At 41.0% G+C, this 13,163-nt stretch overlaps 1 protein-coding gene across 2 annotated transcripts in view; it reads left to right on the forward strand.

Moving 5' to 3' along the window:
* Positions 1-12,991, forward strand: part of pik3ca (phosphatidylinositol-4,5-bisphosphate 3-kinase, catalytic subunit alpha) — a 56,066-nt gene extending 43,075 nt beyond the window's left edge. For both annotated transcript variants that reach the window (XM_062028591.1, XM_062028592.1), the window contains 4 exons: positions 26-143; positions 3,116-3,267; positions 3,421-3,583; positions 4,165-12,991. In XM_062028591.1, coding sequence (XP_061884575.1) covers positions 26-143; positions 3,116-3,267; positions 3,421-3,583; positions 4,165-4,272 — 541 coding nt within the window. In that variant the 3' untranslated portion in view covers positions 4,273-12,991. The remainder of the gene's footprint in view (positions 1-25; positions 144-3,115; positions 3,268-3,420; positions 3,584-4,164) is intronic.
* Positions 12,992-13,163: the final 172 nt, after the last annotated feature.

Consider the following 13,163-nt stretch of genomic DNA (forward strand, 5'->3'; position numbering starts at 1 on the left):
GTTATTTGTATGTAATTGATTGCAGGTATGATATGGCGGTGGATCTTTTTACAAGGTCATGTGCTGGCTACTGCGTAGCTACGTTTATTCTTGGTATTGGAGACAGGCACAACAGCAACATTATGGTCAAAGACGATGGACAGGTAACCACACACACAACTGCAATGTGTTACCATCTTGAAATTATTGATACCAAATTATGAAAATTGCTACCAAGTTAAATTCCTTCTGTGTTAATAAACATACTTGCTTGACAATACATCTTATTGTGATTCTAATTAAATGTCCCTATTGTACAATTTTTCAATGATTTTAAGTAAGCCTCTGAGGTCCCACAATGGGGAATTCAACGTTTATTGCCTAAACAATAACCTTGATGCTGGAACTCAGACAATTTTAAAGTTCTTACTAGAACCATGCTGTTTGTTGTGTCTGTGGCTTTAAAGGCCTACTGAAAGCCACTACTAGCGACCACGCAGTCTGATAGTTTATATATCAATGATGAAATCTTAACATTGCAACACATGCCAATACGGCCGGGTTAACTTATAAAGTGCAATTTTAAATTTCCCGCTAAACTTCCGGTTGAAAACGTCTATGTATGATGACGTTTGCGCGTGACGTCAATGGTTGAAACGGAGGTATTCGGACACATTGTATCACAATACAAACAGCTCTGTTTTCATCGCAAAATTCCACAGTATTCTGGACATCTGAGTTTGCAATTTGTTTAATGAACAATGGAGACTGCAAAGAAGAAAGCTGTAGGTGGGATCGGTGTATTAGCGGCTGGCTGCAGCAACACAACCAGGAGGACTTTGAGATGGATAGCAGACGCGCTATCCGACGCTAGCCGCCGACCGCATCGAGGATCGGGTGAAGTCCTTCGTCGTGCCGTCGATCGCTGGAACGCAGGTGAGCACGGGTGTTGATGAGCAGATGAGGGCTGGCTGGCGTAGGTGGAACGCTAATGTTTTTAGCATAGCTCTGACGATGTCCCGTAGCTAAGTTAGCTTCAATGGCGTCGTTAGCAACGGCAATGTTAAGCTTCGCCAGGCTGGAAAGCATTAACCGTGTGGTTACATGTCCATGGTTTAATAGTATTGTTGATTTTCTGTCTATCCTTCCAGTCAGGGGCTTATTTCTTTTGTTTCTATCTGCATTTAAGCACGATGCTATCACGTTAGCTCCGTAGCTAAAGTGCTTCGCCGATGTATTGTCGTGGAGATAAAAGTCACTGTGAATGTCTATTTCGCGTTCTCGACTCTCATTTTCAAGAGGATATAGTATCCGAGGTGGTTTAAAATACAAATCCGTGATCCACAATAGAAAAAGGAGAAAGTGTGGAATCCAATGAGCCCTTGTACCTAAGTTACGGTCAGAGCGAAAAAAGATACGTCCTGCACTGCACTCTAGTCCTTCACTCTCACGTTCCTCATCCACAAATCTTTCATCCTCGCTCAAATTAATGGGGTAATCGTGGCTTTCTCGGTCCGAATCGCTCTCGCTGCTGGTGTAAACAATGGGGAAATGTGAGGAGCCCTTCAACCTGCGACGTCACGCTACTTCCGGTACAGGCAAGGTTTTTTTTTTTATCAGCGACCAAAAGTTGCGAACTTTATCGTCGATGTTCTCTACTAAATCCTTTCAGCAAAAATATGGCAATATCGCGAAATGATCAAGTATGACACATAGAATGGATCTGCTATCCCCGTTTAAATAAAAACAATTCATTTCAGTAGGCCTTTAATGCAGTGACAGTGCGTGGCTACAAGAAGCACTATTGTGTACCTAATCCACTTTTTACTACTGTATTTATTTAATGTAATAGTTGCCATATATCTGATACAAACAATAAAAAAAAGGTTTTGGAGGGAGCTTCTTTACATCACAGAATTTCAAAACCGACCGTCTCTTTGCACAAATATGATAGATTTTTAGGTATGAAAGATTAGGTGGTCATAAATAGGCTCTGGTGACACATATTTTTGTTATACCATTTTTAAAAAGTATTTTTTGCAAAAAAGGGGATCTTTTGTCTTTTAACTGTGGAGGTGAGCCGTGAAGGTAAGTCTTTGCAGTTATGTTAAAGGGGAACTGCAAATTTTTTTATTTTTTTTTAGAATTGTGCATATCATTTACAATAGTTATCTAAGACGAGCACACATATGTTTTTCATTTTTTCATGCACTCTAACTAGCAAATAAATGCTGGCAAAAGTAATCTTATAATGGAAATTTAAACATCCAAACACTTCCATCTATGTTTTATATACATTCTGTAAGTATATATGTAATGTAGTTATGGGCACATTCTTAATAACATGTAATATTTGTGTATTAATTTAATAAACGCATCACAACGTTCGCTCTTGCCTTAAACAACACTGACTACTCATGGCAGACTTTATTAGAGTCAACAAACAATCCAACATCACTTACTGTACAATGCCTGCTCTTGCTGGAATGGTGACTGATGAGTTGTTCATATATTCCCGTTTATGACTCATAATCGTCACAAAGAAAAATGGGGCGTGCAACCGAGTGTCTTTTCGGGTATTTTTTCGCCATTTCAGAGTCTCAAGTTGGCTGTCAAAGTGTACCAACTTCTCAGTTCATGTCCTCTTACTTTTACAATCCAGGCGAGAGGCGTAATTTCTAATCTAGAATTAACTTTCATCAGGTCAGAGGCGAGAGAGCAGCTCCCAGCACATGACGTCAATATAGAAGCATGAACTATAGTTACCACTCTCTGATGAATGCGCTGCTAAAAGTAGGTCCTTAATGTTAGCGCTTACCGTATATTAACATTATCGCTGATACTCAGTTAATATTCAGGTTACGAAGTGTGAATGAAGTATTTTTGGCAGTTTTTAAATTTTTTTTGGTGGTTTTTATGGGCGTAATAGACACAATGACATCGTGGCTCCAATTGGCTCCATTGTAAGCTGACTGTAATTTACAAGTTAGAATGCATGTTCTTGTTTCCCATAAGGATTGTGAATTATAGGCAAAATTCCAAAAAAATGCAGTTCCCCTTTAAAAGTCAAAATTTAGAGTTGGTATAAAATCTAGTGGTCATGTTGTGGTCAAAGATTTACTTTGTTGTCCCCCAGTTGTTCCATATAGACTTTGGACATTTCCTGGATCACAAGAAGAAGAAATTTGGCTATAAGAGAGAGCGAGTGCCCTTTGTATTGACCCAAGACTTCCTCATTGTCATCAGTAAGGGTTCTCAGGAGTGTGCCAAAACCAAAGAGTTTGAAAGGTACTGTTCCTTGGCACTTCATTTTTAAATACAAACCAGTGAGCAATGAGCATGTTATTTTATTAATACTGTCTGGTCTTGCTGAGGGTGAAACAGTGGCTTTGTAGTGTTACCTGATTGAAACTTTAATCATTAATGTGTCTCACCCTCCAGGTTCCAGGAAATGTGTTATAAAGCTTACCTTGCAATCCGGCAGCATGCTAACCTGTTCATCAACCTATTCTCCATGATGCTGGGTTCCGGCATGCCTGAGTTGCAGTCATTTGATGACATTGCTTACATTAGGAAGACACTGGGACTGGAAAAAACTGAACAGGTATAATATTTATGACAACATTGTCTTTTGTCATTTGTCTTTTTTTTAATGAACTGCCATTTAAACAAATGTTTTTGATTCATAATGAACATGCCAAATGTGATACAGCCCTGCTACTGTACAATATACTGCAACAAATGCACTGCACACCTGAATTGTTACCTTGCTGGTTCCCATCAAGTAATTAACGCCATTATGCCTCTATTTCTGGCTTCCTCGCACCTCCATACACATGCACCTGGGGATAGGTTGATTGGCATACACGCATAAATATATCAACACTAAATTGCCCCTAGTGTGTGAATGTGAGTGTGAATGTTGTCTATCTGGGTTGGCCCTGCGATGAGGTGGTGACTTGTCCAGGGTGTACCCCGCCTTCCACCTGAGTGCAGCTGGGATAAGCTCCAGCACCCCTGCGACCTTGATAGGGACAAGTGGTAAAAAAATGGATGGATGGATGGATGGATGCTTCAAGGTCGGAAAAAACCCAACTTTTATTATCCCAATTCCCTATTAGGTATTCAGAAAATCATTGTACCGACTGTTACTCCTGTCTCATGGTGTTTTTGTTCCTGATGCAGGAGGCGTTGGACTATTTTATGAAACAAATGAATGACGCTCACCACGGGGGGTGGACCACTAAGATGGACTGGATTTTTCACACTATCAGACAACACGCACTAAACTGAGCCGCACACCAACGATTTCCATTCGCCGCTACATGGTCCTCTCCTCGCTTGCAGGTTTGACGTGTCACTGAATTTTTTAGTCATACCGGTCGGTGTTCTCCAGTGTGTTGTTATCTGTGTTGGACCCTCAATATACTGGAAGTTCCTTCATCAAGGCTGACAGAATGCATTCTTTGTTTTTGTTGATAGCTCTAGGACATGGAGAATGGACATTGCTCCTTAAATGTGAGAGTAATCCATAATGTGTGTGTGCGTATTGTCCTGCTGCAAAAGGAGAGGCTTGCCTGGAAAACTTTTTCTAACCAGTGCCAAAATGCTGGATGGCACAAAAAAATGATCAAAATCGGATAATCGTGTTTTACTTCAGTAGTGGGACCTGTGTGATGGCTGCCACTGCACATTGTTTTTAGTCTTCCGCCATGTTTGTGGTATAACAAGCTTAAGCGGGGACACGCCTTTGCCACTTTTAGTAACCTTTTGCATATGCAGAGCTTGTCATTTGCAACTTACCAGTATCCCCCCCAGCCTTAAAGAGAAAGCACTGCAGGCTCAGCAGCATTTGTTGGTGGTGCACTCGAGTACTTTTGAACCAACTTTCAGGGTTATGTTGCGTCCTTAAAAGCCACCATTTGGAATTTCTGGAACAATATTTATTAGAACTTTCTGAAGGTTTATGTATGTCTTTTTATTCATTGTTACTGTGGCAAGCCCTCACTTGCTATTGTTTGTGTCACTTTCTGTTGCTGGGTTCCAGACAAGTGACATAGGCAATTTGTTTACAGTTTTCACTTTGGGGCAAACATTTCAATATAGCCACTGTTTAGTTTTTATTTTCAAGTTTCTACAGACGTTGACAAAGCAGTCACTGCAAACTTTAGCGTGTTCGGACTCGGCTCCCCCCGAAGAGAGCGACAGGCTCAGCACTGCGATTCTTTTTTGGTTGTTTTGTGTACTTGTGTTCCCTATGTGAAGGACTGATTAAGAAACTCTGTAATAACGTCTCTATTGGAATAATATCCACAGACAAAAGCAGCCCATGTATTTGGCAATTTAGCTCTGAAATTTACTTGAATACTTACTGTGACTACACTTGTTTGCCCCCCCGAGTCCACAGCAACTGGACGTGAGACATTCATAGCGGGCTGTGCATTTTGTACCGGGGCCTTCAGTTGGGACTTGGATCATTTAATCCACCTTTTAATACTACTATCATGTCGCAGTCTAACATACCATTGGTAATGAACAAAAATGCAGTAGAACAAAACAAGGCTTTTTTTTTTATTTATGGGACTGATGATACCATCATAACAAAGAAAGGTGGTCATCCATCCGAGCCCAGACTTCCCTCTGAGGCGTTCCCAGGCCAGCCGGGAGACAAAGTCTTCCCAACGTGTCCTGGGTCTTCCCCGTGGCCTCCTACCGGTCGGACGTGCCCTAAACACCTCCCTAGGGAGGCGTTCGGGTGGCATCCTGACCAGATGCCCGAACCACCTCATCTGGCTCCTCTCGATGTGGAGGAGCAGCAGCTTTAGTTTGAGCTCCTCCCGGAGGGCAGAGCTTCTCACCCTATCTCTAAGGGAGAGCCCCACCACCCGGCGGAGGAAGCTCATTTCAGCCACTTGTACCCGTGATCTTGTCCTTTCGGTCATAACCTAAAGCTCATGACCATAGGTGAGGATGGGAACGTAGATCGACCAGTAAATTGAGAGCTTTGCCTTCCGGCTCAGCTCCTTCTTCACCACAAAGGATCGATACAGCGTCCGCATTACTGAAGACGCCGCACTGATCTGCCTGTCGATCTCACAATCCACTCTTCCCTCACTTGTGAACAAGACTCCGAGGTACTTCAACTCCTCCACTTGGGGCAGGGTCTCCTCCCCAACCCGGAGATGGCACTCCACCCTTTTCCGGACGAGAACCATGGACTCCGATTCTCATCCCAGTCGCTTCACACTCGGCTGCGAACCGATCCAGTGAGAGCTGAAGATCCTGGCCAGATGAAGCCATCAGGACCACATCATCTGCAAAAAGCAGAGGCCTAATCCTGCATCCACCAAACCGGATCCCCTCAACGCCCTGACTGTGCCTAGAAATTCTGTCCATAAAAGTTATGAACAGAATTGGTGACAAAGGGCAGCCTTGGCGGAGTCCAACCCTCACTGGAAACGGGTCCGAATTACTGCCGGCAATGCGGACCAAGCTCTGACACTGATCATACAGGGAGCGGACCGCCACAATCAGACAGTCCGATACCCCATACTCTCTGAGCACTCCCCACAGGACTTCCCGAGGGACACGGTCGAATGCCTTCTCCAAGTCCACAAAGCACATGTGGCCCTCAATTACCAAATTATACACCTTAATTAAAATTAATTACGAACTATGTGAGCATATAGAAAATAGCAGAAGTAAGTTCTTACAACATACTAATTAAATATGAATTCACACAACTCTTTAATTTGTCCATGTTGGGAGTTAAAGGAAATATGTGGGTGAGAAGTGAATTCCACAGGCGCGACGTCCTTGGTATGTAGAAAGAGTGATGGAGATATGTGTTAGACCTTGGTGCAGTGAGTCTGTAGGGGTGTGCAGTTGCAGAAGATTGTGTCGTTCGAACATTAAAGGCCAATCGGAGGAGAATTCCAGACAGCTCAAGGGACGGTTTGAGGAAGATGTGAATGTAGAAGGTGCAAAGGGATGCTCCAGTGGATAAATACCAACGTTGGTAGGGTCATCTACTCTTAGGAAGCGAAGGGCTTTCCTCTGTAGCCTGTCCAGAAGTCCAAGTCCAGTGGTACCATCTCCAGTCCATATCGGAAATGTATACTCCATTAAGAGCCTAATGTAAGCTTTGTAGATGGTGACTCTTAGGGATGAATACAATGATTACTTTATCTTCCAATACTTTGTTGCTGATACGCCTGAGTTACAATTCTGCTTGTAACTAAAAGCATTACAGTGTGTAACTTTCAATGCCAATCACTGGTAGAAACTGCCTGTAAATTTGGCGCTGGACCAAAAAGCACTCGGCGAGTGCAGACTTCCATCCTCTTTAATATTGGGTCGATGGTGCATCGACCCAATAATAAAGAGTCCTTTAAAAAAAATGTAATCGAGACGGTGATCCAGATTGCTCCCAAAATCTAATCATTTGTTCCTTATCCAATTTCCGATATTTCCTGAAAGTTAAATCAAAATCCGACAATAAGAGCAGAATGTTCGAGAGCAGAATTAAATAAACAGAGTGAACCCTCTTGTCAGTCATCCACTCTTTGTGGGTGGAGGCGGGGAGGCTAACATACATAGAGCAGTTCAGTCTCGTAACATGGTAGAAATGATCTGACTCACCCCCATAATCTAAACACCTGTTCCTTGCCCTGTATCTGACATTTTCTGAAAGTTCATGAAAACTATGTTGCTATCTTAACGGACAGGCAGATAAGCCTCAGTGAATACAATAATAAGATAAAACGATTGAGTGATAAATGTTTCAGACATCTCAATTCATCTGGAACAGCTCAGAATCAATATCTATCTAATAACATGACACAAAGTTAAATCAATCAATCAATGTTTATTTATATAGCCCTAAATCACAAGTGTCTCAAAGGGCTGCACAAGCCACAACGACATCCTCGGTTCAGATCCCACATCAGGGCAAGGAAAAACTCAACCCATTGGGATGACAATGAGAAACCTTGGAGATCATTCAAATTAAATTCATCATACTCACCAGAGATGCAAATTATATAAAATTCGATTTAGCGGGTCAAACAGTTTTGCTCTAATCAACTAATCAGAGGATTGAAAAATGCAGCCATTCTCGTACGCCATTATTAGCTGGCTCACTGTGACGAGGATCTGAAATTTGATTGGTGAAAGAAGCAGCACCATTGCTAATAGTTTAGGCCAGCACTACTGATTCTGAAGGCCTTGGGTTGAGTAATTTGACGTGGCCGCACCGTTTTTTTGTCCAATCAGATTTCAGCTTCGAACACATACTGGTAGCAGTGCAGCCAGAAGACAAGCGACAAAATGAACATATTACTGTAAACTGTTAGGATTCATGAGTAGGGTTGCAAAGGGGTGGAAAGTTTCCAGTAAATTTCCGGAAACTTTCCGGAAATTTACCACGGGAAGTTAAGCTCGGGAAGTCTGGAAATATTGACCATTTTTTGATTATTCAAAGTTGGACACCATCCATGGGAATTTATGGGAATGAATGGGGAATTACAATAATTATATATTATTGGGCACTTGTCTATATGCTGCTGCATCTTTGTGGCATTTTGCACAGTATTTGCAAATGTACCCAGCCTTTATGCCTACATTGGTTGGGGTGAAATGTCTCCACACATCATACGTGGCATTATTCTGTTTGTATTTATTTATTCTTGTAAAACACTAATGCAATGCCACACACACAGATATAAATAGTCAGCTAAACAATTGGAGTAGTCTTTAAAAATATTTGACTGATGGACAAATGAATAGAAATAGGCCAGATGAATAAATGAACAGTCAATCAGCATTCTAAATCAAACTATAACCTACATTCTTGTATGACAACAGAATGGCTAGCAGAACAGAAGGCAGAGGAAACTACACCTTTTGATTTAGTATTTGCTAGTTGAACTTTACACATCACAAACAAGGTAAATTCGGATCGCCAACATTGTTAGCATAAATGAATGGGATTTAACAGAGAGAAAATTAGCATCACGGCTAACGAAGAAACATTTTTGGTTCATTATGAGACTGGTGGTACATAAACCTAGCTAGCTAGAGATATTGGCCACAAAATCATTTAACAAGTACAGGAACAGCTAGCTAGCTTGAGTGGAAGTCTGTTGGAGTAGTCTACAGTCATACAGTAACAAGCAATTACACCTCTATTCAACTTAAAGGCCTACTGAAAGCCACTACTACCGACCACACAGTCTGATAGTTTATATATCAATGATGAAATCTTAACATTGCAACACATGCCAATACGGCCGGGTTAACTTATAAAGTGCAATTTTCAAATACTAGTGTGGCCTCAATAGCCCTGCTGTAGTGTGTAGCATGCTGGGAATTATCTGTGCATGTGATGGAGGAATGCACCGTGCGGGGTTGAAATTCTACTGATATTTGCAAACCTCTAAAGGCTTAGTGGCCACATGCATGGACAGCACCTTTTAGCTCTTATTTCCAAAATTGGGTACACTACTGAATTGGGGTCTTATGGCCGCTTATGTGGACACTTATACTGCCATCTGATGGTGTCAGAAGAGTATAACATACAATGAAATTTGGTAAAAATAAAATAAAAATAAGAATGAGCATATTCCCGTTAATTCCCATGGAAAGTTTCCAATTTTGAATAATCCCGGAATTTTGCAACCCTATTCATGAGTACAATTTCATGGGACAAGTGATAGTACTTAAGTTGTAAATGTAGGTCAGTGCGTCTCATAGCATTTATTAGACCGCGGCCTGCCACTTACATGCATCAGGTGGAAGTGTGTAAATGTTTTTTGTGTTGCAAAATGGAAAAGGGTGACAGTTCGAGTCTCATCTTTTTGTAACCTAATGAGACCCAGGGGAATGTCATGTCTTCCTGTTGATAAAAATGCCTTTTTGTAAAAGCGCAAAACGTTATTGCACACGGCTTCATTAATGTTACTATCACTGTTGCCAACCGTAGCACTCAAAACATTGATTTAATTAGCCTCGTTTAACATTGCCCTTACTATGTCTGTGTGAAAGTCGCTTCCTCTCAGTTCAACTGAAGACAGGGCACAAGAGCCCAGCGTGCAGTTTTTAACAAAGGTTTTAATGTACATAGGATTTTTCAAAGTCTTTTTCCCCCAGAACGTGACTTTTCAGTCTCCGTCCGTATCCTCTCTCTTCTTCTGCTCCCGGCGGCTTACTGTTATAGACAACAGATGATTAGATTAACACGTACCACCTGTGAAATCTAATCACCTGCCAGCTGTGTCTCGCCGTCAGCACTGCCACGTCCCCGTCTGATGGTGCTCTGTCCTCAGCACCATGGACAGAGGTGGTGACTTTTGTTCCTGCAGGCAGCGCTGGCTACATCTCCCCCCACAGAGTTTGTTGAATGTTTTACATAGCTTTATTTTTATTAGTTACTATATTTACGCACACTTAATTGACTTTTGTCTCTCCTATAACAAAACAAAGCACTCATGCCTTTTAGTGGTGATCCACTTTAAAGAGTCTTTGAGGTGTGCTAAGGACGCACATTGTATAAGACAATTATTGTTCGGGTATACATGGTCAACTTGTCAACACTCAAACTGTCAGTCCAGTGGTTGATTGTACTGGAACTGTGATGATGGCTAGAATGTATTGAACTGCTACCACAGGCCTTTACTGTATGTGCACTCGTTATTTATGTCAGGTCTTAATGTTTTTTGATATTTTTTCCATGCCGCTCACAATTCCTCACGCATTTGGTCCAATTTAAAAAAATATATTTGTTGCAGACTTTGCAAGAAAGAAAACTGTGCACTTAAAAGTTGAACACAATGCCTTTCCGTCCAAAAGTGCAAGTAGAAATCCCACCTTTTTTTTTTGCATGCTTCTAAAGCATCACTACATGTAAAGTATTTAGCGGTATGCATGTAGAAGGTCCAGACCAACAACTTGTGTGTATTGTAGTCCTGAATGTCCTTGCCGTGTGTGCATGTGTACTTATGTCTGCACGGGCTGCAGAACATCACTGGCAGGTCCCAGTGACAACCCACTATGAATTTCTACTCGTGTGTGTGTGTGTGTTCATTTGTCACTCACTCATTCCTAGCATAGTAATCTTGTTTAATTTAACAAGAGTGAGGAATTGTAAAATGAGAAAAATGCAAATGTGTTTTTTTGACCGACATTTTTTGCATTACATGTTTCTACAAATTGATTTTAAACCCAATTGTGTGTGTGGAGAAATGATGATTGAAAATACGGTCACATGGTCTAACACTGAGCAACCCCCAAAACATAATGCAATCCAATGCAAATGCAAATACAGGATATGTGAAATGAACAATTCATGTTTAGGTGCTATGTTTTTGATTGTGTTTCTGTCTAATCGTTTAAACATATTTCCCTCTATTGGAGCGACTGTAATTGTGAGTGTGACTAATTGTGCTCTCGGGCCTTTCAATGGGCTTTAAACTGAATGGATATTGAGGGTTGTGGAAATACACTAAGTCCTGTTTAGATCAAAATATTGTTGATGTTTTATTACATATCATCCTTCTGAAATGACCCAGAGTAATATAGATGCAGTGATTTACATGTTGTCTTTGTTTTTATATACATGACAGAACCTTAGTCGTTACTATGAATGTGCAGTGCCCCAATGTATTGTTTTTTCACATCCTAGCTGCATGAGATTGTGTAAAGGTTAAGTGTTTACCATGCAAAGCAGTTACAAAGATTCATAAACGAATGCCTTAATTTTCCCCCTCATCTTCTCATTAACATGTTTTATTTATAACTACTGTATAATGTATTGTTTTTTTCCTTGTTCAAGTTTGCACCCGGACTGACTGACCATACGAGTGTTTTGTGAGGATGTACAAATACATTTGGTAAACATTCACCTGGCTTTGTGTGTGCTTGTGTGCACGGTGCAATACTTCTGGCCCCTTCATGAAATATCTAACCTAATAAGGCTCAGTGTAATCATCACATAGCCTTATTTACTTTGCACATTATATCTGTCTATACATTTACAATAGTGCTAAAGAGAAGTGCATACACAAAATACATCCGTACATGACAAGGATAGTAAGAATTTAAATAGTCTTGATTGCTAAAACAAAGCAGGTGTGGGGAATAGCGCTCAGGGAAGAAATTAATCTGCTACTGGAAAACACCAACAAAACAGGAAAAGCCACCAAAAGACAAGAACTAAAACACTATACACAAGAAAACACCAAAAAACTCTAAGTTGTGGCGTGATGTGACAGGTGGTGACAGTACACCTACTTTGAGACAAGAGCTATAGTGATGCATGCTTGGTTATGGTTTGAATACATATCCAACACTTGCGAGAACAACTTTTTACTGTCAATATCTGCTGAGTTTCATTTTTTAAATGTTTTCTGGTGGTGGTGTGCCTCCGCATTTTTTCAATGAAGCTCTCTGCGTACTGTACGTGGGCTAATTGGAAGGTCACATGAAGTTTGGAGCTCTGTAACAACTGACTGTGCAGAAAGTCTTTGCACTATGCGCTTCAGCATTCACTGACCCATCTCTATCAGTTTATGTGGCCTACCACTTGGTGGCTGAGTTGCTGTTGTCCCCAAACTCTTCCATGTTCTTATAATAAAGCCCACAGTTGACTTTGGAATATTTAGGAGTGAGGAAATTTCATGACTGGATTTGTTGCACAGGTGGCATCCTATGAAATCACTGAGAGCGGCCCATTCTTTCACAAATGTTTGTAGAAACAGTCTCCATGCCTAAGTGCTTGATTTTATACACCTGTGGCCGGGCCAAGTGATTAGGACACCTGATTCTGATTATTTGGATGGGTGGCCAAATACTTTAGGCAATATAGTGTATGTCACTGCCCAATTTACTGAGCTTCCACTCCCTACTCAACAGAAGTTTTTCCATAAAATTTGTATTTTAAAATGTTTCTAAACTACTGGTTTGGAAAAGTATCCACTCACCATGTCAAATAATTCGACAGCCACAACTTTTATGCATTCACATCTTCATTCGTTGTTTAAATTTGAAACTTCCCTTTTTTATCTTAGGTTGGACTACGATGACACATTTGTAGGCACATCATTAAATAAACTTGCATTTCGCAGTGTTAACTGAAGAGGTCCGTTATTTAAAAATAATGTACGCTGATGTGAATGCACTTGCGTTGT

The sequence above is a fragment of the Entelurus aequoreus genome, linkage group LG19 (genome assembly GCF_033978785.1).
Source record: "Entelurus aequoreus isolate RoL-2023_Sb linkage group LG19, RoL_Eaeq_v1.1, whole genome shotgun sequence".
In the NCBI taxonomy this organism is placed as follows: domain Eukaryota; kingdom Metazoa; phylum Chordata; class Actinopteri; order Syngnathiformes; family Syngnathidae; genus Entelurus; species Entelurus aequoreus.